General features: G+C 38.7%; 1 protein-coding gene across 2 annotated transcripts in view; it reads right to left on the bottom strand.

Annotated features, from left to right (window-relative positions):
• Positions 1 to 27991, bottom strand: part of TEX10 (testis expressed 10) — a 55229-nt gene that overhangs the window by 21438 nt on the left and 5800 nt on the right. The window contains exons 5-10 of one of the 2 annotated variants that reach the window (XM_061995485.1): positions 22371 to 22614; positions 20389 to 20501; positions 17488 to 17726; positions 14563 to 14698; positions 8518 to 8693; positions 7915 to 8092 (exon numbers count right to left, since the gene is read on the bottom strand). In XM_061995485.1, the coding sequence (XP_061851469.1) occupies positions 7915 to 8092; positions 8518 to 8693; positions 14563 to 14698; positions 17488 to 17726; positions 20389 to 20501; positions 22371 to 22614 (1086 nt within the window). The remainder of the gene's footprint in view (positions 1 to 7914; positions 8093 to 8517; positions 8694 to 14562; positions 14699 to 17487; positions 17727 to 20388; positions 20502 to 22370; positions 22615 to 27991) is intronic. The other variant, XM_061995486.1, reaches the window with a different exon arrangement.

Here is a 27991-nt window from a genome sequence, read left to right as displayed (position 1 = left end):
GCATGAGATGGTTAAAAACAGTAGAGGAAAGGATCAGCTCACCAATTCAGGTAAACAAATAGGTTTTAGGTGTTTTACTGGATCACTCTCCTATCTCTAACCCAGAGGTTCCATGACACAATGAATACTTTTCAAAACTGAAGGACAGGAAGTCAGTGGTAACATATCATTAAATGAGGTATTAATTCACTTAGAACAGAATTCCTGCCCCCCCCCCATAGTAGAGGCTTCTCTCATCCCTTCTTTATGCTAGTTAACAGTAGCCCTGCAACAGTTCAATGGTGAGCACAAGACTGAAAGAGCAGACCAAGATCAATGTCCTTCTAATCTTACAAAACACAAGCAGAAAAACATTACAGCATAGGAGAAGTTTGTTTAAATACAAGTCTAACCAGCTGTCAATGCCTCAATTACCTTAGAATCCAAATCATAGATGTCTATAAAGTAGGTAAAGCTGCTCAATTTCGAGGTCCACATGAAAGGACATCGGAAAGAAGATAAAAAACAAAACAAAAGAAATTGTTGGACGCTGATGTACTACAAATACATTACAAATTACTTCAAAAATCAGTTTCATATATTAAGACTACTCTAGATAACTAAGAACTATGGGCACTTTAAAAATACAAACCCTTCAGGGTTTTTTTAAAATGTGATTTTTAGGTGGAAGAAAAGTAATAAGCATATTACAAGCTCCTGTTTTTCAATAATTTTTTACTGACAATGGGAACCTGTTGTCAAAGCACACGTGAGTGAGACTTCTCCAATCAGACAATCCAAACCCACATTTACTATGATAAATTAAATCTTGTCATTTCCGTAAGGTTACCTACCCTCCTTCACAGCCTCACTCCTGAGGCTTCCAACAGCACCTTTAGGTAACCTGCTCAGTACGTCAACTGGTATTACAGAAAAAGATTAATCTAATTAACTTAAAAAAAAAAGAAAAAAATCCCTGCTTCTCATGCCATTAGCATGGCCAATATTTCCCAGTCACTGCAACTGTGAAATGCATTTCTTTAGCACTTGCTGTTAACTTTTCACTCCAGACAGACCTCATTCCTTTTTTTCACGCTGTTGTTATTTTCAAGTTGGGCCACATCACACAGTTGCAAGCCAAAACAAGTGGTTATTTCTCGGCTACTGCTTATTTGTGCTTCCTGAGTGAACTAGCTACTAATTGACTACTGTTTCAGGTTTAAGGTGTTGGTTTTGACTTATATAGTCACAAGGAATCTCTGAGTAATTTCAAGGTCTCTGGTAGAACACTGATGAGCCTTTCTGCAGTCATATTAGAAATTATCCTTCCACCTGTCCTTCTATAAAAACATTGCTCAAATTCCAACTCACATAGCAACACACCTATTAAACACAGCAAGTTTTGCTTAGAATTTGGGTTGGGATTTTGAGGTTTTTGTGTTGACAAAAAGTGTAATGAATCTCAAAGTTCAGTCTTTTGAACTATAACAAGAAAAAGCAAATGCAAGATGCATAGTTCTTCTGAGGCATCGATACTATTGCTCTTTTCTTCATCAACATAAAAAGAACTCAAGAAGTGTAAAGTCAAAGGTCTAGGTTTTCTGTTAAAGCAAACTAAAACCCAATTCTTTCAGCCTTCCGAGGAAGTGCTTCCACGGCCATAATAGAGAATATTCTAACGTTGGGTGTTCCTGAAGTTTTAAACATTATTTAAACATTTGCAAGTGAATGAGAAATCTAATTTAACTTACACTATGGTAGCTGATCCCATTTCCAATGTATTTTATCAACCATTGATCACAGATTTAAACCAAGGCCTCCTACAATTGTTTCTTTAATTCCAGGTTATAAAATCATTCTAAAAAGAGACTTCTCACAGCATAGGCATGTACTTGTACTACTGTAAAATATGTTATTTTAAAACACTAAAAAGCCCTGTGGCAATACTTATCTCAGTTTTAGCATAGTTCACTCCTATCAAATTGAAATGCTTGCAACTGCAATAAAGTATAAACTCTGGTTCTTGCACCAACTGGATTAAATCAGTTTTGTGTTTCGTGGTTAATGAGGATCTGCAGGAAACTGAGACTGTCACAGACTGGTGTTGGAATTGTTTAAGAATAATTGGATCTTTGAATACTTCTCCAACCCTGTTACCTATCTCATCATTCACACCAACTTAGCTCCATGAAGCACAGCTCCTGAAGAAACTGAGAGCAAGTGAAGAGTTTTTAACTTCTTTTTCCTGTAACAGGGTACCTACCATATGTAAGACAACGGTTTGCTGGTGTGAGTTTTTTAACTTTCATATTTCTCTTGAAGGATCAAGTGTTTCTGTTTGAAGATGTGGCAAAATGCAACAAACATCTTCAAGGAATTACCAGGGATTTGGGGAAAAATATGAACCCTACTTTAAGAAAACATCAATTTGAGCTATGCATTGTTAAAAGTAAGCCAGTCAGCTACTCATTTGCTCCATGGTTGCAGAGGTTGTTGGAAGAATTGTGTACACATTATAAACAAGAACACAAATTAGAAGAAACATTCACTAATGAGCAAACAGCATTTACTGACTGGTGCAATTCTAAGTACAGAAACATAATTCTTTTCCCCTTGGTTAGTAATATCAAACTATAAACAACCACTTGGGGACAAATTTAGAGGGCCACGTCCTTAAACATAAGCTTAGCCTCTCCTTCTCTCAGGTCCTAAATCTTTACATAACTGTGAGCAAGGAAAAGAAAATTTGCAGACCAGAGTCAGACAAAGAAGTGCACTGTAACCTATCCCAGGATACCATTCTCAGGAACTAGGGATCTCTCCTGATCTTGCAACAAAAATAGACGAATCTTTCTCCCTTCATCCCCAGTGGCATCCAATGAGGGAAACGTCAACATTTTTGAAGTACACACTTTTTGCATTAAGTATTTCCTTTACTTTAATACTTTTCTCCTTCCTTTTTGTTTCTAAATTGAGGGGTGTAAAAACACAGCCAGAAAAATGTACCTCTCAATGAATACAGACCTTACCATTCTTACATTTTTCTTAGCAACCCATTCATAATTACTACACCTACTTACACATGATGCATGCTTTTCAACTTATTTTCCAAGGCGTACTGAGTTGACCTCCCATTGTACCATAATGACTTGTAAGTGGTTGGGTTGTTTTTTTTTTTTTTTTGTAAATACCTTTTCTGCATTTTTCATGAGAATTACTCTATTCAATTGTTCTATCAGTAGTGTTATTCACAATAACTGTTTACAATATCCTCACCAGGTTCTCCCCAGCTTGCAAGTACTTTTTGGGAATATCATGTTTTTCTTGTCTTCAATAATGCATTCACTCAGTCTTTAATGAAGTAGTATATAGGCTCTTCATTACCTAGAGTTTGAATTCTCAGTGTGTCTCCTCAAGGTACACCATCAAAGGTTGCAGATCACATAACCAGGATGACCAAAAGAAGTAAAAGTAGCATTTACTTACAAAAAAAGTATCAACAGACAATTGAAAACTCCACTATGACCCTAAAACACCGCTGGGTAATACATCTGGAGGGACAGAGTTTTACATCATATACCAAACAGATGGTAAAATGTCTATCCTGGTTCTTTCTGAACATCAGATTCGTGAGGATAGTAGAATCCTATGCTGAATAAACCGCATATGAATAAACTGCATCAACGTAATTACATTGGATTAGGTTTTCTTTATTTGCACCAGAGGACAATGTCACGAGGAGATGCAACTTTTACTGTCAAGTCAGCAATCTAACTTCCTAGTTTCCATATTTGGTCATAATCTCATCATTCTTATTCCATATTTCACATGATACATCACAGTAAGTACCCAGATTTTACATTAATCAGAGGTGCCAGGAGGATGGAACCAGACTGTTCTCAATGACAGCCAGCGATGGGACAAGGGGTAACGGGTACAAGCTGGAATATAAGAGGTTCCAAAGGAACACACAGAAAAATTTCTTCACTATGAGAGTGACGGAGCACTGGAACAGGCTGCCCAGATGGGCCATCGCATCTCCTTCTCTGGGGACATTGAAAACCCACCTGGATGAGTTCCTGTGAGACTTACTATTTTCTTATATTTACCAGTTATTCCAATAAATCACAAATTAAAAATAAATATTGAACTTGTAGAAATGTGTCATACTGCATCAAGACAAATGGTTCATCAATTTAAATAGCACCATCTAAAGACCACAGAAAAATCCCTCTGGTAGACTTGATAAAAAGACTTACTAAAATACTTCCCACACCCTTCCAATTGTCTCCATAAATTTAAATTCCTCAGCATCTTAACGAGAGGCTAACTAGGGGAATCTATCTAATTCTAAGAAGCAATCACCTCTTGTTTCTCTCAGTCTGAAGTCACAGATTGTTCACTCACACACCTTTCCTCACCTATTTGTGTACAAACAAGAGCGGGGGGGGGGGGAAGATTTATACCCCTAAACCCTGGCATGTTACAGTAACTTACAGTAGGCACAAGGCAAGTGCTGGAGGAGAACAGCAGAGAAATTAAGCCAAAACCTTTTATCTCTCTCCCTGTGTCACATAACATTCACCAGCTCTCAGCTGGTCGTCTCAGCGACCCAAACAGCAGCAAGGTCTGTTCCTTGGTCAAGATCAATTATTGTAAATCTGGCCATGTTCATACCAGCATCCAAAGCATGTCAGATTTTTTTTCAGAATAGTCCTTGGGACTGTGCCTAACTGGTAAAGCTTTATTGAACATAGACTAAAAGTGTGACAGGAACCATCCTAATAATTTAACAGTATAATCACCCAACCGGGCTGGGAAACCTTCCCATTATATATGGAAATACTGTCAACACCATCCTCACTCTCAGCACAGAGAGCCCACTGTGGCTCATATAATGGGCTCCTGCAGACTACCTGGCTATTCATTTCACCATTGCAAAACTAAGAAGTGGAAACGACTGTATGTCTTCAAAATCCATTTCTAATAAACAAAAATTTCTAAAAGTTAACACACAATACTTGTAATTTAATGTTACCATCTGATATCATCACAGGGTTGTGGTTTAAGCCATCTGGATACATTTGCTACCTACTTTTCTAGTTTACACACACACACACAAAAAAAGCTATGATTTCCTGGAGTTTATAATGATTGTTCTTGGCATAATTGCAGCAGTCTTATTATCATCCATATATATTTTCAGCAAATTCACCTTAACATAGCTTCTCTCTGGCAAATATACACGGGCATGTGTGTGCATTCCCAGATGCATGTAAAAATGTGCATGCTTTGGCAGTCAAGAATAATGTAGGAATAAACAGGTTTTTTTAAAGAAATTAAGAACAATTAACAAATACAGCAGCAAGCCTCCGATGTTCCTGAATGCAATCTATTTAAAGCCTGACAGATAAGCAGGTGGCAGAGAAAGAAAAGAGATTTATAAGCACTCCCCCTTCAATAAACAGAACATGAACACACTGGAAGAAAACCAGTGCCATCTACTGACAACATCAGGTGTACTCATAAATTTCATCTCCCAGAGGACTGACTTGTATCAGTTTCTCTCTGCAAAGTTAGCACAACCTAAAAGTTACGGAAACTGTCCCATCAATCAGACTGTGGCACAGAACTGTGAAACTGGACACATTGTTATAGTATCATTGTTTAAAAAACTTGCATGTGTAACTCCAAGGATCACAAGAGCTGTAAATGATTACTGAAAGTTACCTAGTCTCCCTACTTCCTTCAAAGCTTTGCCCCTGCCATCCATGACATACTTTTGTCCAACCTGATTTAAGACTCTCCAGTGAACCATATTTACACCCCTTTCTACGCAATCTATTCTAGTACATATCTCTGATTTCAGATAATTTCACTGAGACTCAAACCTAAATTTTTCTTATGTCTGAGGTCTAAATTTCTAATCCTGCTAAAATTGTGTTCTCCCATTTCCTTTCAACAGCCTTTTACACACACAACTCCAATTCCTTCCCAACCTCATTTGCCTAAGTGCCAATTTGTCAGTCATTCCCTGTTATCACAACTTCCAGACTCATTCTTTGTCTGCTGTCCTTTAAACTCAATCTCATTCATCCACATTATTATCTAAAAGCACAACACAAAACTGAACACAATAGTCCATCTTTCTCATAAGATGGAAAATTAGTTCAATGTATCCTGTGTGCCATGACAAGTTATGAAGCTCGTAACACCCAACTAAGGTTTGTATCTAGAAAATTTACTACTGTTTCCTAACTGTACAACTTCTTTTCCAAGGAAATAATATCAGCCTCTTCTGTTCTCAATATTGTTACTTCTTTCCCTATCTTTGCCAAACCAAGCTATTTTTGGACATTAACATTTCTGACATCATCTTGGTCCTCCATTTCTTTAAGGTATCCTAAGAAGAAGGTTTTAGGATGAAAAAAGTCTGCAGTTCCAATGATAAGGAGAAAAAGATCTTTCACAAAATAGACTTTATCTTTATATTAAGTAGATGAGCCACTGCTAAAAAAAAAAAAGCATCATCGATAAGCCCTTTAAAATTTGTACGAGTTAAGCTAGCTACAGAGGTGAGAATCTGTTTTTAATACTGTTGCATTTACTTTTTCTATAAAAGACTAATGCTAATCTTCTCAAAAGACTTTATTTTCAGATGTGTTTCTCAAGAAAACTGATCAAGTCGCTGTTTTTAACAGTGATTCCTCTCAATGCAACAGGAACAGCCTTATCAAAGAAAAACAATGCCCAAGAGTAGTATCTCTTTTCTGGAAGACTGCAAGGTTATTAAGAAACTTGGAAAGCAGGACTGTTAGGGCTTACGAATACAAGAAATTTGCACGTGGTACGTTTTTTTGATCTAGCTATTTCAGATTGACTTCTTGGGCAAATAATCCCCAGTCCCTCAATCCAATTTAGTTTAAAACATGTTCCAAATGCCATAAATGAAAACACTTTCTTTGCACCTCTGAAAAATGAGAAGTTGTTCCTCCTCCTCTGTTGTCAGGATTGTAACTTACTTCTGGCAGAAAAACCTGCCTCTTTGCATCTTCTATCAAAACGACCAAGTTCCCGCAGTCCACCTACAGCTTTCTGATAATCTTTAGAAAACAATTATGCTATTACTATAAAAATCTCCCACACAGAAAATCTGGTAAGCTCTAACAATAAAATAAACACTTTGGGTGCTTATTACTCATTTCAGTTGTTACAACCACTGTTCTAAAGTTACGGTTTGCCACAACTTCCAACATATGGCAGAGAACTCTTCTTTTTTAAGAAATAAAATTTGAGGCCCACCTTCCCAAAACTAGACAGAATATCAGTTTCATAGCAGGAATGCATCACCATCACGTCATCCGTTAGTCACCTTATTCACATGGTATACAGCTAATACGGGCAGGTTGGTATTTGACAGTAAAATGCATTGTGACGTATTACAGTGAAGAAAAAAAAGTTTATGTTCCAAAAAGCATTAAGATCACTTTAAGCATAGTTTGTAAGCTTAATTCCTGCTCATTTATCCAAGGTTCAACAATACTGAGTGGAGAAAAGCCAGTCTATTTTTTGCAGAAGCAGCGAAGCCAAACACCCGTGTGAAATCCCAGCAAGGGGAGTGGCAGCCTCTCTCCCCGACTTTACAGGCAAACTCACCCTCTTTCAAGCCACGGCAGAGACACGAAGGGCATGAATAATTTCTAACAGGACACTGAAACAGCCAAACCGTAGCTGCTAGGTGAGTGCGGCATTTATAATAAGAGTAAGTTGTACGGACGCGAAAGAGCAGCGCACACGAGCGCATGCACCGCCGGCTTCTATTTCATGAGCGTCAAGTGTTAGGGTGGGGGTGTTTCCATGCAAACCGTTACCCAAGCGGGCGTTTAAGGAGTGCGGGTTCGCGCGTGGGGGTGTTGTGGTCGCTGTGAGCCGTACCTCATGTTCAGGATCCCGATGAGGGTGGCGGCCAGCTCGGCGGACATCCTGCCCATGATGCAGCAGCGGCTGAGGCAGGCCAGCAGGCGCGCGGGCAGGCGCGGCAGGAAGTACACCAGCTGCACGAGGCGCCGCTGGGCCTCGGCCGGCAGCAGCACCAGCGTGCCCTCTAGCGGATCTGCCGGCACACAGACAGGGAAGCACAGCGCTGACGGCCGCTCGCCTCAAACACCCGGAACGCGGCAACGACCACCCTGCGCCGACCCCAGCCTTCTCCAGCTACTCTTACGTGACAGCCTACAGCACTCTCGTACTGTCCTCTGGGAGTGGGAAGCGTGTGTGGAAGGAGCGACCCCACCAGAAGCAGATTTCACTAAAAACGATGCTTCTGGCCTACCGGATTTAAGTCCTGCTAACTTGAACTAAAGATTTTGACCTCACCTTTCAGAAATGACACACGTAGCTCATTTTAACCTTCAAGGGACTGAACACATCTGCTCCTCCACCCCTGCCCCACACACGTAACCAGCGTATTCCACCAGTGTATCGCAAGTTCCCTGCCAAGCGATGAACAAAATTCATTACGCTGTAGGGCAGTCTTACCATATATTCGGGAAGCAGTGGCTTGTAAACTTTGTAATAACTCCTTGTTCGAACGAGAAGCAGCGGAATGGATGATATCAATCAGCTGGTTGGAAAGCTCAGGGTTTCTCAAGCCCAGCAGAGCAAGTTGCTGAGGTAAGCCAGCCAACCAACGAGATAAAACTTTACTTCGACTTCTAAAAGAAAGAAGAAAAATTAGAGGAAAAGAAAACCGAACCAAACAACAAAACCCCCACAGACTTACTCTTTCTAGTCTTAACTAAGTTGCTTGAACATCACATACAATTACATTACAATGAACTGCAATACTGTGAGATTTGCCCAAAACGTTTCACCAGAGGATACGGAGCATACTGGTGTGCTACTACAGTTACATCAGAAGTATTTACTTGATCCACGTGCTTTGCAATGCATATTTCCAACTCTTTCAGCAAGTATTTCTGCGACTAGATCATATGCTGGCAAAGCGACACTTCCATTTATTATTAGTCAGTTTATATGCAATAAGTTACAAGTCAGGCTAAAAAGCCATGAGACGTAGTACTACACCCTCAATACCACTGAACTCTCCAAATCAAGCTACTACTCTTTACACTTAACTTTCAAATTCAATTCTGTCTTTGCTGGCATCAATTCTGATATCTCTTAAATCAGAATGAAAAACTAGAACTGGTTGGACATGGCAACAAACAATCTTATTAACCAAATGGCTGGTGTCAGACAACCCTTCCCTTGTGCTCACAGCCACTCGTCATTCATCACAGAAAGCTATCATATTGGTAAAGCATTGCTTTATGTGTGCACTTCGATTTATGTGTGCACGTATTAATTCCAAGCAAAGGGCTCCATCATCTCTCAGGTGACCCAGTCAAGGCTCATCAGTCTGAAATTTGCCAGATTTTCTTCAAATGGGTTAACAGTACTCTTTTTCCTGACATACAGACCTCCCACAGTCACTGATGTTTTCCAAAGATGACAATGTTCCCCCCCTTTCACAAGACAACTTTCTGAGCACCCTCAGGTGTATCCATATCTGTCTGGCCCATAGATTTCACTACACTCAGTTGATCTGATTCTTCACTTGCTACCTTTAAAGAGGCTTTTTACTTAAGATCTTACCTATCCTGCTAGAATGTTTAGCTTTCTACTGACCCTTCCCAGAGCCTCAAGAAAACACAAGTGAAATGTTTTGGTTAATCCAAACATGAGTGGAAGGAATCCATATCCTAGATTGCCTCTGCAGCTCTTACAATTTGGGCTTTCTTGGGCATAAGTAACTACAAATAAAGTCACTAAATGAGGTATCAAATGATCTTGTTCAAAGATTACAATACTTCCATGTATCTTCTGCTACAGTTCAATATCTTTTAAAATTACACTTGCTTTTTTTCCCCACAACCTTACTACAGAGGCAGCCTATAGAAGGAGAAAGATCAATCATAGAATTATTATTTGCAGCTGCCCGTTTGAATTTCACATAAAAATTGTTGTACTTTCCAATTAAAAGGATTTTTTTAGTGTTGCACAAATACACCTCTTCCTTTTTCTACCATACACTCAGGTAATCCAGTTTTTTCTAGTTCCTCACTTCCTCTGTTCAGGTAATGCTTCTGAACTCTATGTCATGAGAAAGTTTCTATTGGCATGCTCCTGCTCCATGTGCTGGTCATTAATGATAACATCAAGTTTAGCTTCAGGAGAGCTCTGAGAAATTTTATAAGTAGACTCAGTCCTATTTTGCCAATCTCATTGTTGTCTCCTTACCACTCCCACTGCTGTCATCTATGCGCTGTCTCTCACTACATACACACCTGTTCCTTAAGTGAGATGCCATCTTTTTATACCAAATCCAGATCACATTACCTGCCTTTAAAAGTAATAGTCAAAGTTCTTACTATTTGCATTCTCACACACCAATTCTCTCAAGTCTCTGGAATAAAATTTACCTAATCCTCCTCTTTTGCACTCTTTGGACAGCATTCAACTCATTTTTGTTTACAGCACTGTTGTTTCTGTATCTGATGACTATGATTATCCCTGACCATTTGTGTTTAACTCAAATCATAATAATCTTTACTGAAAAATGTGACATGTTACTATTTATACTGAAGGACAACTTTAATTCATCCAAATTTCATACCTACTACTTCCTTTATCCTATACTGTGATGATTAAAAAACCTTTGCTGTTTTCATACCCTATGAAAAAAAAGTCAGCTTGACATTTAAGAATTTCTAACCTGCTTGTCAGAAAAACAAGAATTAATTCCTTTTTCCCCCATCCTTTGTAACTGTACCACAAATACCCCATAAAAGCTTGTCAGAAAAAAAAATCAACCTTGGACAAACTCTTCCCTGACGTAAGACTAATTTTCATTTGCATTTATGACTTGATTCTCCAGAGCTCCTTCCCCATTCCAACCAATTGGCCTGTTTAAACTTCAGGAAACTTCATTAATTAGCTTTTTTTCCTCCCTGTAAACAACTTTGGCGCTGAGCTTTAGAACTCAATAATTTCTACCATAGACCTGCTTTTATTTGTCCTTTCTAGCTCAAACTAAAACATTCTTACAGATCGAGCCTATCTTTCAAAGGCTACAATTTCTATGAGATCCTATAAACCAAAAGCATTTCATCAGCTTACTACTGAATTGGTGATAATAAGAAAGAAGCTGCCAAGCATAAATAGTGAAGTTCAAAGTAGGTCTTTGAAGCCGTCAAACAAGAGAAGCATAATGGTAAAAATTACTTCATTTTCAAAACACTTGACATGCAAACGGTGGATGGGAATAAAACATTTGGTTTATTTTCCCACCAAAGTGGGTGCTGGTATAAAATAAAGCTAGAAGGAGCCAGGATGAAAACATAAGAAGCCTGGTCTTCAGATAACTGATCTTTTTCGCTCCTTGCCAGAGGATGCTGCAGTTACTCTTAATTAAGACAGGTCCAATGAATGATCAGAAAAGCACATGAAAATGCCATCCACTGAGTGACACTACATACATAGAAGCCCGGAGCACTGAGAAAGAACAGGCTTCAAATGGCTGGAAGCTTAGAGTACACAGAAAAGTAATTCCTGCCTTCTTCCCACAGTATAGGCTAGTGTTGAAGGCGGGCTGTGAGGCTAAATAGGCCTTTTAAATGTAAACCACCATTTCCACGCTTACGTGCACAAGTATACACAAAGTATAAGCACATATACACACAATGACTATGCACACGTGTGTGTATCAATTGGCAGTGAAAATAACTAACATGAGGATCGAAATATTAATTCTGAACCTTGTCTTTGTCACAGGGTTTCTCAGGGCAGTAAAGGGCCAAAAAGGTTCTACCTAGCTTTTGAATCAGACATACCTAAAAAAATAAACAGCTTCACTTATATTTCCTTGGAAAATGTTCCAAAATGAATTCTGCTCCTCAAACTGCTCTTGACAAGCTTTTGAAGGGAAAAAAAAGAAAGGAAAAAAACCAAGAGGAGACCAGTTACACAAAGGCTGAAGGAGCTATGACATCAAACAATGGAAAAACATGAATGTCATCCAGGATCTACTGTGTAGTCCACACATTGAAGAAATGAAAAAACCTCATTTGTTTCTAAAGGAAAGAATTGGATCAATACAGTACACAAACATGACCATCTTAAAATATCTTGTCAGGCATAATGCAATTATCCTTTTTGTAAAGCATTGTTGAGATTTCTTTATTCTGTTACTAAAAATGTCACAATTCCATGTGAAAGACTAAGAGGAACAGCAGGAAAACTACTGCTATTTATGATATCTCAAGATAGAAAGTTAAAAGTTTTCTAGATAATTAGATGATCACATGAAACTGGACAAGATGCTCAAGACTTTCAGGTAAGTACAGAAAACAGTGGTTATGTAGCCTTGAGGAAATTAGTATGAGAAAAGTATCTTCTTCACTCAGGGTAAAAAGAGGAGGAAAACAGGATATTCCAAAGCATTTTTCCTGTCTCTACAATTCTCTTTTGATAATGTTTACAGAGTAGTGTTAGCTATTTCTTTATGTAGATCTAATTACATGCACCCAGGCATTACTACAACATCAGATTTAACAAAGTAAAGAAGTTGCAGAAGAACAGTTTTCTCAAAGCTTGACTCTGCTAGTACTTTGGGATGCCCTGAGGTTTGATTTTTATCCCACAGAAGAAACACATATTATGGGTATGATCTTATGTCCCTTTGCAGTTCTCAAATGAGGCAGACTGATCTGTATTTTACGTAGCTGGAAGTAGATGCGTGAAATTGGAAACCCAGAAGGACAGGAGTATTTTGTATTAAACTCAAAATAATAACAACAACAAAAAAAACCTTCTCAAATAAAATAAGTACAAAAGGCTAGTGTCATGGTTTGACATGACAGTCTTTTCTGGTAAGGGGGAAGGGGCTGTAAAGATGGCTCCTGTAAGAAGTTGCCTGAAACTCTCCCAGCTCTGAGCCAGACCCACTTCTGGGGCTGAGCCAATTAGACTCCTCCACGATCACTTTTTAAGAAGCCAGAAGAGGAGGTTTCTTCCTGTTTCTTCCCTCTTCTGTCCCTTCTTCTCTGGCTGGTGGTGGTGCAAGGAGTGGGAAGAGTGAGAGAAACAACCATGCAGACTCCAAGGTCAGTGAGGGAAGAGAGGAGGAGGTGTGCTGGAGCAGAGACTCCCCTGCATCCTGCAGAGGGGCCTGGTGAAGCCAAGATTTGTTTGCATTTTGCTAAAGACCCCACATCAGGGGCAGAGACTTATCTTGATAATGACCCCAAATCAGGGGCAGAGACTCATTTTGCTAAGAACTCCAAGCCAGGGACAGTGAGTATGGCCGGAGGGACCCAATCACTTCATTACAGATCCTGAGCCAGAGGCAGTGATTCTTCTTCATAAAAACTATGGCCAGAGGAGGCCGTGTCCTGACGGAGGGACCCGATATTCACAGAAGCTGTAACTGTGGGGATGAATCCAAGCCAAAGCAGCTCATTAAACTTATGCCCAGAAGAGGCCTTGTCCCAAGAGAGGGACCCTGTATCTGCAGAAACTGCAACCGTGGCAAAGAATCCACGCCAGAGATATTCACCAAGAACTGCATCCCATGTGAGGGACCCTGTATTGGCAGAAGCCGCAGCTGTTGGGAACAACCCACACCAGAGAAGTTCCTTAAGGACCATGTCCTCGCAGAGAGACCCTGTATCAGAGCAGGGGAAGAATACCAGAGAAGCAGCAGAGCCCATCTGTGAGAGATTGGTCACATCCCCATTTCCTGCCCCTCTGAGCCATTGAGAGGGGAGGAGGTAGAGATACTGGGAGCAGTGAGCTGGACCCAGGAAGAAAGGAGGGATGGGGGAGGAAGATCTTAAAGTGCTGGTTGTAATTTTCTCATCTTCCTACTCCCTTTTTGCTTTTATTCCTTTCTGTTTCTTGTAGAATCAACTTTCCTACTTTCCTCTCTAAGTCGAGTACTGGAGTCTGTTTTGCCCAGAACCGTAATTGGCAGCGAGCCCTCCCTGCCCTTGTCTCAATCCACAACAACCTTGCTTATCTTTTTCCTCCCATTTCGCTGGGGCCTCCGTCATCCTAAGGAGAGTGACGGTGAATGGGAGCACCAAGCAAGAGACTGTCATGGTGCTGCTGTGCTAGCTGGGCCAAACCACGAGAGCTAGATAGGCATTGCCAGAATCACCGCAGGCACTGAAGTCTCAAGTCCACAACTTCAGGTTGAAGTAATGGAAATGCTTCACAGCTAGAGCTGCACAATCTTGACACATCTACTGACTACCATACAGCCAGTAATGATGAGCAGTGTTCCTCAAGTTAAAATTTAAATCATTAAGATCTATCTAGTACTTAGGTTAAGAAAAAAAGACAATGAAGTTAATACACATTGCAATCTCACAGAGAACCTAAACTTCACATGTCAATTACACAGTGCCAAAGCTGATTCAGAATTAAGTCTTCCAATGTCTACACAGAAATTCAGTCTTCTAACTTCTGAAGTAAATATAGTATGTTGAAAAGGAAAAGAACATGTAAATGTTTTTTTACCTGATTCTTTGAGTCCTCAAATCTTCTTTTTGGTAAACTCTGCTAAAAAACTTCAAAAGCAATGTACGAACTGGAAAGAGGAGATTCCTTTGCTGGTATAGTGTATATACTGCTTTTATCAAAGGTTCTGTTGCCACTAGAAAGAAAACACATAAAAATCTGAAACAGTGCTGCTTCATCTTCTGATTTTATACATGCATATATACACAGAAGAGCTATAATCTGTATCTCCAACTATCTATGTTTAACTCTACAGTAAAGTATCAAATGTTTTAAAACTACTGGATAGACACCTAAACCTTTGAAACAACACGTTCTTGTGTAGCTCATTAGAGACACACAAAAGAACAGAGACAATATGCAAGTGAAAACTTTAGAACTTCCTGAAGACAAGGCAGTGCATGGGTTGCCAGGCAGCTGAGAAACAATAAATTCCTGCTTTCCACAGCTGTCTTCCACATCCTCTTCCCCTAACGCAGTAACCTCACACCATTCTTCTTTACTCCTCACCTATGCTCCCCCAAACCTCACTGTGACAATGCCTTCAGTTCTTGCTACACTATCTTGTTCTCTTTGACACATACACCAGCCTTATCAGCTCTCCACTGATAACCTGCTGGCTCCAAATCACATTTGCTAATTAACCAGAAAATAAATACCTTAAGAGGCCACCGGCAAGCCACTGAAAAGAGAAATGTTAACTCCCCTGCAAAGTTTCCTTCTCTGAGGCTCTCATCAGCTATGTTTTAAGTCTGGTGATAACACAATGTATCAATTGGGAACATGATTCACTTGTGGGCTTGGCAGTGTGAGGCTAGTGCTGGTCTTGATGATCTTAAAGGCCTTTTCCAACTGAACAATTCTATGATTCTATAAAAGTTTTATCCTTATGACAAAGCTGGCTAAAATCAGACAACATTTTCTCTGGAAACCAGATTAAACCATGAGATGTAAAAATTAATGAAGCTTGGAAAAATATTCCACACTGAACTGAGCTACTTCTGCCCAGAGACAAGAACGCTCCATACTAAAAATTATTCTGGATCTAGTCAGGGGCTGGTCTTCATTAGTAAAGCTCTTACCAATGGACATAATTTTTCATTGTGATGGGTTTGTGTGGAGCTGTCTATGCTTGGTAACAGGGGGAGGGAGCTGAAGTGCTGCCCCTGTAAACAAGTTCTTGAAACTACTCCTGGCTCTGGGGCGGGTCCATCTGGCACTTCTCCCATCACTATTTAAGAACAGAAATTTGTAGTGTGTAGGAGAAGGTAAAAACACCAGGGTCAGGTGCCTGAAGAAGGGAGAGGTGGGGGGAAGGGGATCTTAAAGGGCTGGTTGTACTTTACTCAACATCCTGCTCTGGTTTTGCTTTGTCTCTTCTGTTTCTCTTTGGTAGCAGATTAAACTCTTCTTCTTTTCTTCCCTGAGTAGTTGAGTCTGTTTTGCCCAGAACCATCACTGGCAGTGAGCCCTCCCTGTCCTTCACTTGATCAGCAAGGCCCTTGGTTATCTTCTCCCATCTCTCTGGGGCCTCCGCCATATTAGGGGGGTAAGCAAACAGTAGCATGATGTTTCATTAACAACCAGGCTTAAACCACAACAAACTGTCAACTCATCTTTCCAGCATGTTAAGGCTGTATTTTCTCTACAGCTAGTAAATTAATTATAATCCAATATATAGCCAGGGTTCTAGCACTGCACAGGATAGTATTGAAGGGATGAGATATTCTTGAGTTAATTACATACTTGAGGTGAAGTTCCTGACCTAGATATTGAACAAGATCAGCAGACAAGATCCATAGACATTAATCCTTTGCAATTTCATTTACATTTTTTTCTAAGCTTAATTATTTTCTGCATTCCCGAGGAAAAATATTGTATTAAAATGGCCCCTTTGGTTAGAAAAACACCAGTCATTATCCACTACCTGGTAAAATTTTGGTATACAAAGGAAAAATCAATGTTTCCTTACAAGGAAAAGCATGAAGTATCTGATTTAACTGTCTAACCATAGTTTGGAAACTACTTTCCTGAGTAGCAACAGTTCCTCTTTAGGTCAGCTGGTGAGACAGGCACATCTCTGACTTTGGGCTATTACTTGCCTTCAATATGAAGTTTAGACAGGAATTATTAGTTATCTTATTCATCAGGGACATAGGAATAAACAGATTTCCAGTTAAAATGGATTTTGAAAGAAGGTACAACTTAACTGCCAAAATATATGAGGGACATTTGACATCTAGTATTCACCTTAGAATACTAACAATGAAGCCTCCTGCTAAGGGCAAAATATTTTCTATAAAGTCTTATCTGGCTGCATGGCTACGGAATCTACTTCCACCAGAATGGTAATACACAACAGACTTCTGACACCTTTATATTTACTAAAGTCTTCCTTGCCTACAGAAGTCCTACACTGATCACTTCACAGACATGTCAACCACAGTCTCTTCTGGAACACAAGTAGTACTTGAAAGGCAAAAAAAAAAAAAACACAAGCTAAAATGGTGTACTGGCCCTACAAGCCACAACTGGAACTATGATTTCTCTTGGAAAAGGTTTCAAATCAAATATGTTGGAAAATATCCTACAACAGCTTCCATCAGACTATCTTGGCATTTCATGTCATCACAGAACTAGAACAGACATATGATGGTTCTTAAGAGTCTGTCAGCTACATTAAAGATTTTAAATAAGGATTGGAACATTCAAATGTCATGTACTTCTACAGCCTAGTAATATTTTTTTAATGTAGAAAATATTTTTCTAGAAAGGGGAAGCTCACTTAAGTAGTAAACCCAGAAAACAGATACACAAATATATTAATATTTGGCATATCAGCATATGAACCTATCAGTGTTTCTAAAAAACAAGCAGTTTCCAATGCTACATGCAGGGTTTTGACCATGAAACCTCCCGTCTTACCTTTGTTCTGCTGTATTTGCATTAGTCTCCAAGTCACACCAAGCAATCTGTTCACCTGCTTGCTATTCAGCTTGCTGCCATCCTGAAGAGTGTCTGTCACAAATTTCCTTATCATGTCCAGCCAACTAGAATCCATCTGAAGTGTTGAAGTGCTTGCTAGTGAAACCATTATGTCACACAAGGTTAAATTCAGTAAAAGATGGTCAACATTATTGGAGGATGTCATACAATGCTTGTTGCTGGCAGGGAGAAAGAGAGAAAGTGTTTTAAAACTCAAAATTTTGTGCCTTTTAATATATGTTACTTTGGTAAAAATTACACTATGTAGAAAATAAAATAAAATGGAAGTTTTCACGTCAATAACCATTTTTTAAAGTATTCATATTTGACACTTGGGTGCATGACAGTTTTTTTCTGCCATCAAAATGTCTGTTTCTCATATTTATAGTGACAACAACAACCAAAGCTCCAGATTGTACCTCAATGTCTGGTTTCTCCTGTCTGCCATTTATACTCTGACCAGGCAGCACTTTTAGGTGACCACAAGCAATAAAGGAAAGCTAAACAAAAAATTAATTCTTAGTTTCAGTCTATTCTGTGTTTCTTCTTCTGAGAGGAATCACATGATTTTTAACATTATTGCACAATGACAAAGTGCACTATGATCAGCACAGAGAAATCCATTTATGCACTGTTTTTCAAAAAAAGTACAAAAGGCTACAAAGATTAGAGGACTGGAACATCTCTATTATGAAGAAAGGCTGCGCGACCTGAAGCTGTTTAGCCTTAAGAAGACTGAGAGGGAATCTTACCAATGCTTATAACCTGCTTTGGCAGGGAGGTTGGACTAGATCATCTCTAAAATTCCCTTCCAACCCCTATCATTCTGTGATTCTAAAGGGTGAGTGTCAAGAGGATGGAGCGAGTCTTTTTTCTGTAGTGCCCAATGACAGGACAAAGGGTAACAGGCACAAACTGGAACACGGGAAGTTCCACTTGAACCTGAGGAGAAACTTCTTTCCTGTGAGGGAGCCCTGGCACAGGCTGCCCAGGGAGGGTGTGGAGTCTCCTCCTCTGGAGATTTTTCAGAACACGCCTGGACATGTTCCTGTGAGACCTGATTGAGCTGAACCTGCTTTAGCAGTGGGTTGGACCGGATGACCTCTAGAGGTCCCTTCCAACCCCTACCATTCCATGATTCTGCGATTCCAAACTTGTGTGGAATCAGAAAGACATTTTTCACCATTGCAATATTCTGCAGGATAACGCTGTTGCACTACAGAGGTTTGAAAGACAAAATTAAGGGACATTAAGAAAGGAATTAAGGGTACTGCAGATTGCCATAAAATGCTAGAACTTCTGTACAAGCCCTGATTGGTTGCTCACAGTATACAAGAAAAAAATAAATCATAGTATTTATCTACAAAAAGCTGCACAAGATGAATATCTACTTCCAGAACACAAAATAGCACTGTGAAAACAAAAGTACAAAAAGCACTTTCACTTGCAGTAATGTCACCCTTGAGCTCACAGCCAACCATTACAATATGAGCAAAGGACATCACTTACATGTGGCATAAACGCTAATAACTTTGTTCAGAATATGTAGATACTAAGCACTATGAGTAATACTATGACAAAACTCTGCAACATTTTGCAAACTGGAGAAGGAAGCCTTGAAATGCCATGCAAGGTTTCCAAATGCAGGCCTTTGACACAATATATTGGTAAGGAAGGAAACCAAAAGCAACTATTTTTATTTTCATGGCATGAAGGTAAGTTTGCAGAAGTCTTGAAATAACAGTCAAAATAAAATCATAAAAAATATTTTCACAATTCTTCCTTCATATATCCAGGAATATATTTTATCTTAGAGTGCAAGAATTGGCCAAAACTTGGTAGCTAAGTGAAGAAGGATCAACAGAAGTATGGTTAGTCAGTACGTCATCTATAAGACAAGAAAGATGTTTGCATTGCCTAACTACTAATTCAAGGAAGGGTGTACAGGTCAAAATCTGTAAAACAAGAACTACCCTGTACTTCTCATCTATGTGCCCTTCCAGGAAGGGAAAATGCAACGGTCAAAATATCACCTGCACCATGAGAGACCTTTAGAGTAATAAGAAGTGATTCTACTACTATAGCTCCATCTGCAATGGCAGTTTGGAAGTATCTGAAAGCAAGACAGACACCAGCTGCAACACCTTGTACATAGACCAGTGTTCTACAGGGACTGCACTGGGACAGAATGACCGCCCAACAGTTTTTTGAGTGAATATAGTCTCACGTGTGGGAGCTGAGAAGAGAAACAACCTGCTACTGGCCTGTACCAGAACAAAACTGGTATGACCAACTTTGCCAACCCAGTAGTGAAGAAATATATGTTTGGCTTCTCTTGCTCCAGTACTGCTTGGCCATACAGGATAAGCACAATGTGTCTTGTCTCCTGTGTCTCCTAGCTGTATTTATCCAGCCCTGTAACAGAACTATAGAAGAGTAGATGTGGGTGGGGAAAAAAAAAGTTGTATGTTTTGATATAATTCAGCAGTGAAGAAAACATGTAGAAATATAAAACTAATCAGACCAACAAATCACCATTTAGCAGTATGCAAATTCCAAATGAAACAGTCAATAAAATATTTTAATTTCTCTAAGACAGCAGTTTAATTTCTACTGGAGGCTATTCAGATGACTTCCTATATAATTGTTTGGTTTGTTTTTAAACCAAAACTTCTCAATTCAAAGCAATGCTACCTTGCTACAAAAACTTTTCCACAGATCACAGGCATATGCAACAAAGTTTTCTTTTCCAACACTGAAAATTTAATATTGGATAAAGCATATGACTCACACTGCCTCACGAAATTAAAACCTATAATATGGCCTTGATTTTATTCTTACCTTTTGAATGAGTCTTTCTTTTTGTGTTTTACCGTTTCTTGTAAAGAATATGGAAAATGACGCATAAAGTGGTGCTTGAAATCAACAAGGTAATTCATTCGAAGCCATAGTTCCTGTTAAGGAAAGCAGATGACAGATAGAAAACATATAATAAGTGAAATGCATCAGTGCAATCATCTTCCAAAATCCATTACTGGCATCAACAAAAACTAGGAATTCTAGCTTCCTTTTTCAAGTTTTCATATACATTTACATTCAGATGTAAAATCCTGTGTGTGAATCTGAAGGTCCACAAAATAAGGGAGTAAAATTCTGGTAAAAGCCAAGGTTGAGCAACAACATTTAATCCAAACCAAATCTGCATTTTTTTTAGCATATATTAATTTAGCTACATGCAATACTGAGTTACAGATGCGAATTGAAAGTGCTCTTATATCAATTCATCAGAGTGAACTCCGATTTACTTGCAGTGACTGTCCTGAGTTTTCTATTAAGATGTGTTTTGACACTGCCTTCATCTTTCTCTGACATTAGTGTACTTGTAGTTCAAAGCCTACTGTCAAAATGTCTTCTAGTAGAAAGACCATCCTTACAGAAAAGGGATTTTTTTCCATATTTAAAAATAATTCTACTTTGTGGGTTAAAAGACACTCATAGTCACCGTTCCACAAAGTGCCCAGCAGAACTCATCACAAAAAAACTCTGCATTGATATCAAACTAGTGAGGCAGAATAATCTTTTTGATATTCAAATACAAAGAACAGAGAATGACCCTTAAATTATTTTGAAGATTAATAGGTTTCCACCGAGTGAGTTCAGAGCGGTTTTCCAAAGTGTCCGTAATAACCACTTTGGCCTCTAAGCCCAAGGGCTAGTAAATAAACAAAGTTTCAATTTAAAATGAGCCATTTAATGTATTTTCTATGTAAAGGTGACTACAAAGGAAGAGACAAAATGCTCTCTCCCCAATATCCTAAGGCGATAATACAACTGCAGGTATCAGAAACAGCTCACATTTTGACAAAGGAGCACTCTGTTCACGTGACCAAAAGCAGGAACCCTACAGCTAGCGGCAGCAGCTTCGCAGTACCCTTCTCTTTAGAAAAGGGCTGAGAGTAGGAGGCTGCCACACTATCTGCTTTCTGTCCACTTCCAAGAAGCCCTCTAGAAGAAAAAGGGAAGTAGTGTGTTTTGTTCAGAAACACTGAATCTGTCACTCACTCTGTGTATGTTGGGCAACTCTGATTTAAGCATATGATAACACAAGTGTTTGTCAATAATTATTCCACGCGCAGTGTTTTGTTTAGCAAATGGACCTGTAGTCCTATACATAGCTAAAAACAAACAGCTGTACAGACACTCCTTCCAACTACTCTTAATAGCCTAAATGGGAAGAATGTTCTTTCTCCAGTTTGCAAGAATCTTTGGAAGAGCAGCAAAAGTTATCAAAAAAAGCAATTTAATTACGAAAGAAAAAGATAAGACAACAGAATGGCAAAAAAACATCTTCAAGGATATTTTCCAAAATTCCGACTAACATTCTGATTGCATGTCTCATGATACTACCAATAGTGACAAAATTATATAGCTTGCACCAATTCATTTCCACTCCTCATCCCTGTAAAATTTTTCAAACCATAAAACCAAGGAACAAAGAACTTCATCCTAAGCTTTGCTCAAATTTATATTCTAGAGTTTATCTGGGAGACAGAATCCTTCTCCAATATAATTTTCAGTTTCAAAAGCATTTGTGTTGCAGTCTGTCAAGGATTCCTAGAGACTATCAGTGAACTCATTGCTCAGTTCAAGAAATTATTTTCTAGTGTAAGAGACCTGACAAATTCCAAACTCAGATGCTACTCAGAACCTAGTTTTTAATCTCTTGATAAAATACTTCCACCACTTCCAATCACCAAGCCACTAGTTCCCAATCAGAACAAAATGAACTGTCATTATAATGCCACAGACCACTTCTCCCTTACCATTTTGTATGTTTCATCATGTCGCTTTGTGAGTTTCCACAATAAATGTATTATGCTAAGCACTTGCTGCATAAGCTGCTGAGATTCTGATTCCAAAAGGTTTCCAAGAATGGGAGCTGATTGTGCAGGAGATGCTTCAATCCAGCACTCAATCAGTAATGGAACTATTATCTCAATAAAACCTTTTAAGTTTTCAGCTGAGGACAGGCCTTTTTCTGCACTGTCCATCACACTTGCCAGAGACCTAAACAACAAAAGCAACAAGAAAAAGAAGATAATGATTACATCTTTAAAAACAGATCAGAGCAATATCACCTTCCTGTTGAGTAACAGGAGAAATTACTACAGTAAATGTTTGCTTGCTTTCTTGCTAGGTATTTTAGTAAGGAAAAAAGAGAGTTCAAACCACCTACAGCAAACCTGTTCCCCAGTCTCCCTGCAACAAGTTTGTGTGCTTCTTAGATTTCAGTATTTCTTTCCCTACTGTTATTTGTAAACTCTATTAAGTGGTAAAATATAATTTGCATTACCATATCACCTTCGGCCAAGAGGCAGGAATTGACTGTACCCAGCACAACAGAAACAAACCTTTAAGTTTCTTGAAGCAAAATAATGAAACTGACTACAAAATATTGTCAAATGCATGAAGTTTATTCCCGTTAATAATCATCTCCAGCTAGAATAAACATGATTATTCATATTAACAGGAAAAAAACCAATAATAATTCCAAAAAAATGTAACTTTGTTTCCTATCTGATGTTTAACTACAACATTCTGGAGAGTAAGTAGCTGAAAAATTATTAAAATGATCTCATGAGGGAGTTAAACATAAATTATTTCAAAATGAAGAGATAAACAGCATCTCCCAGAAAATAAGAAAATCAAGGACTTTGCCCCTTCTCCCCTTATAACACACTTCCACGTTTCAAAGGAGTTATAAACCCAAATGACCAAATCCTCCTCCTGGATAAATTCATGCAATTTTGTTTTTGAAAAGAAAGAAAACCCTGAATAATTTCTGCTAATTTTAAGCAAAAAGCCTTAATTTTTTTTTTAAAAAAGGAAAAAAAACAACAATAATTTCAAATTATTATTTCTGATATTGTTTTCTATTATTATTTTGTTTTCTAACTCCCCTCAGAGCATTCCCATCACAATTCTAACTTCCTAATATACATCTATTTCAGTGATGTTCTCCAAGTGATTTTTCTTCACATATACGACCAAAACAGGATCTGACAAATGATTCACTTTCTTTCCACAAATAGGCAGAGAAGTCATGTTTACAAGTATTTTAATTTCATATTGGATTAAAGAGGTAAGGCATTTTCCCTGGTCATCCTGTCATTTCTAAATTATCCAAGTAGTTATATCCTTCTATGAAGCTACATTTCATGTGCTGTTGCAATCACCTATCATATGCACAGAACAGAAAATTTTATTCCATCATTTCTCTCTGGTTAAAACCGGTGTCTCAAGAAAATTAATAAACCAAAACAAATCCAGGTATTGAACTGTTAAAGGAGCAGGGAGAAGACATCTGCAAAAGAATAAAAGGAAAGTGGGAGACAAATGTAGGCTTTTTTTCAATGAAGGCAAGATGGGAAGAGAGAATTCAGATCTCTGGTACAAAATAAAATGGACAAGTAGAAATATAACTGGTCATAAAAAAATTGTTAGTTTTATCTTTAGTATCTACTACAATTACTAGACATCTTAAAATCTTTTAAAACTTAGCATTAACTGCACCAACAAATGTATGTAGTCAATGTTATTTGCCTTATTTGTCCCTTTTGTTGCTCCATGTCCCTTCTATGCCAGAGACACTTCAGTACCAACAACAGTTTCTTTCACAAAAAGAAGGTGAATGTTACAACTTGGCCATTTAACTCTCAGCCATCAAAAGAGACAGTCAACAAACTCCACCTTCCAGTTACAATGAAATAAATTCTAAAGCATCACTGGGCAAGCCTCACTGGAAAAGTTAGGTTGTCCTGTAACTGCTATGTCACGGCATGACTACAAACTGCTGAGGTTCTGAAATGTCAGTAACTGGCTGAAATAGTTCTGAAGCAGTAATCTTAACAGTTTCTCTGAAAATAATACTTGGTATTATAGGAACTCGAGCCATCTATTTCTGGAACAGAAAAAATCTCCCCATTAAACAGTGAACAATGCATGAAACCGGAGAAGCTGGCACCACACACCTGAAGATTTCTACAAAAACATTAACACACACACGGAGAACTATTTCACTACTTTTCTGAAACATGGGATGGAAGAAGGAGGAAGAATCTATGTCAAAAGGGATACTCCACTCAGCTGTCAAAAGCATTTTGGCAAGAACACTTCACACAAACTTCATGTACTCCTGGCAAAAGAAGCCCCCATCTCTCAAGATAAGACTCTACAAAGGTTAATAATAAAAGGGGTAAATAGAATCTGATTGCTAGTAACAGATGATGCCAAAGGTTTACTGTAATCTGTCATGTATGTATTTGATTAGTATAATATCCATAGTAATACTCATTCTCTGGAACTGGGAGACCTTGATGTCAATTATAGTGTTACTTTTCTTGTCATATACCATTAAAGAACAGTGATAGCAGATGTGATGGTTCTCAAACACGACAAAGCATATCACCTTCATATCAGTATGAAATACTACTATAGGGAGTTGTAATATATTTGTGTACACCTTAAACAGCAATTTCTCTTTAAAATGCCAATATTTTTATAAAGCAGGACCAAACGAAAGAAAACTGTAACTTATCTGCCATTTGACAGTAAGAAGAAAACAGAAAATCAGCAAAGGGAACTCAAGGAAGTGTAAAAAAAACCCATAAAATAAGGAAACAACTTTCTGCTGCTTAAAATAGGAAAATTATCAGAAGTTAGTTAAGTTTTTATGGCTCAGACAGGTTATGGTTCTTTTTTCTTTGCATGCATGGTCTACTGCTGCAAAGAAATACTCGGTACATCAAGTGAACTGTATTTTCCATTTCTATCTGATGTACGTGTCACACCATCTACACATTTGTTCACTATGCTTTGTCTTCCATCTTGGTCTCTCAAGTCTTCCTCACTTTTCTCTACAGCTTTTGTCCTCTGTCAGCAGAAATAGGAGCTGTATCATTTCTCTTCAGTACCACTTTCAGTTCCCAAAAAGATCACACAGCTTGGTATCACCACTTTTCAGTTGTGAAGGCTTTTCATTTTTCCACACCTGAAATGAGTTGGATGCAAAAAGCAGCACAGTCAGCACACAAGGCTGAAGACACATCCTAATAATTTCCTAATTCACTGTAAACTATAATTCACAGAAGGAAGATCTAGCACACAACAGAAAATAATAAGAATTTGCACTGTTGAACCTTCCAGCATTTCAAATTCAGAACCTAATTTTACTAAATATTAACACTACAAAGTGACTCTGAAAATCCCTTTCTGTACTCACTAGATTATCGACGAGGTGTCACCCCTACCCAAAGCCATTACCAGATTAAAAAAACATACAGAAACTTAAAAAAAAATCAGCAGACTATTAGTGGTGTTTGGAAGCTTACTTTTTAAAGAACAGAGGAAAACATTTACTTGCAACATTAGCGATGAGGCCATCAAAACACACACACCGCAAATAGTTACTTGTGGTTTGGTCAACTTATTATCTATAGGTAAGACTTAAAATTATTTGTGCACTTGAAAACTAACACACACAGTTTGAAATTCTGGAAGTACTCAAGGAGCTTTACAAGCATTACAAATATTTTGCACCTCTTATTTAAAACAATTTCTGTCCTTGCACTACTGTGCACAGCAGAGGCCCGGGGATGCCTATAAAAGGCCACAGTCAGGGTTGGAAGAGACATAACAGAACATCTCTACACTACTAGAAAAGATTTCTGTGGCAAATACAAAAGCCACCACAGTAACTTCCACTCTTAGAATGTCACAGATGTCCACTAAACCAAGCTGTACTGCCCTTTTGTACAAAACTAACATTCCAAAAATATGTGCAAATGCAGTAAAATGAGAACATTTTAGTACCTTCTGCAGATGTCCCTTCTCTTTTCATTCTTCCATTCTGCTGCCATCAGCTTTCTTTGCCAATAATGCCTTGGACTGTAGCAGTGTTTCCTTCTGTCTCCTCCACATGCTTGCAAACGCCTTTTTGAAAGTACTTATAACCACAAGTGGATCACAACGTTTCAGCAAGATCTAGCTCCTCAGAAAAGCAGAATCCAATTCAGCTGACATGGGATGTAAAGTTTATTTTTCCTACACTGCACCTTCAGCTATTACAGGGCATGGTATATCACACACTGTGTATCATTCAGGGCACAACACAAGAACCCTCTGATTATGGCAGTTCACGATTAGTATGCTGCTAACTGCAGAGATGGAGTCCATAGGACTGGTCTGTGCTCTGCAATGAACCCTTTCCCTTGCCTCAAGCAGGCTTCACTGGTCTAGTTTCCAGCTAGTTTTACCTGCAGATCACGGTGGTGATGACTGAACTCTCTTATGAGAGTAAACTGCACATTTTACATGGTTACTGAGAGGAAGTCTAGGAGAGTGGGAGTGGCACAGTCATTTTTGTGTCTCCTCAAGAGAGGTGGAAACCACCTGCTAGTTCAGGCTAGTACCTCTAGTATTAAAAGAATCTCTCTTGCCCTTCATTCACTCAAAGATATGATAGACACAGCAATGGATTAGGCAGTGGGTTCTACACTCTTTTCTGCCATTAACCTCCTAGATGAATTTGGTATAACTGTTTTATATCCCTTATTCTGTCTCCCCTAGATGTAAAACGGTGATTGAGGTTTCTATTCTTCTTGATCATCTACAGATTAGAAGTGTTGCATAATGGTGTCCTCATTTTGGCTATGATTGAGTTAATTTTCTTCCTAGTGGATAGTACGGGGCTCTGATTTAGATTTGTGCTGAGAACAGTCTTGATAACACAGAGATGTTTCACATAGCTGACCCAAAGTAGCCAAAGGACTATTCTGTACCACAGAACATCATGCCCAGTATATAAGCTGGAGGGAGCTGGCCAGGAGGAGCTTGGACAGCAGTCAGCAGGTAGGGAACAGCTTCATTGGGCATCACTTTGAGTGTGTTGATTTGGATGTTTTTTCCTCATTTTTATTTCTCTTTTTGTTATCTTCCTTTTCATTACAATCATTATTATACATTTTATAGTTGTTACATTTAATTTCATTTTAGAAATTAAACCGTTCTTATCTCAACCCACAAGTTTCACTTTTTTCCCCCCAATTCTTACCCCCATCCCACTCCAGGCTAGGGAGCAAGCAGCTTCATGGTGCTCCAACTGTCAGCTGGGGTTAAACCACAACATATCAGTAAACAGTTTCTGTTTTTCAAGTCATCATTCCAGGTCTCCTACCAGCAAGTATGTACCATCTACAATAATGCATATACATGAGGATGCCAATATTTCAAAGGTACCGTAAAGTGGGATGGGAGTTTCTCCTCTAGTTTGAGGAGTGGGTGAATCAGAAAGGAGGAAGAGAAATACAGTTAGTTACTTCTTACTGAACTTCAGCTCCTATCTATAGAACATTACATAAAAAACACAAACCTTTCTGTGACTAAG

Source organism: Colius striatus, chromosome 4, assembly GCF_028858725.1.
Source record: "Colius striatus isolate bColStr4 chromosome 4, bColStr4.1.hap1, whole genome shotgun sequence".
Lineage (NCBI taxonomy): Eukaryota > Metazoa > Chordata > Aves > Coliiformes > Coliidae > Colius > Colius striatus.
Note: the sequence above shows the minus strand (reverse complement) of the source record. Positions and strands in the feature narration are given on the sequence as shown.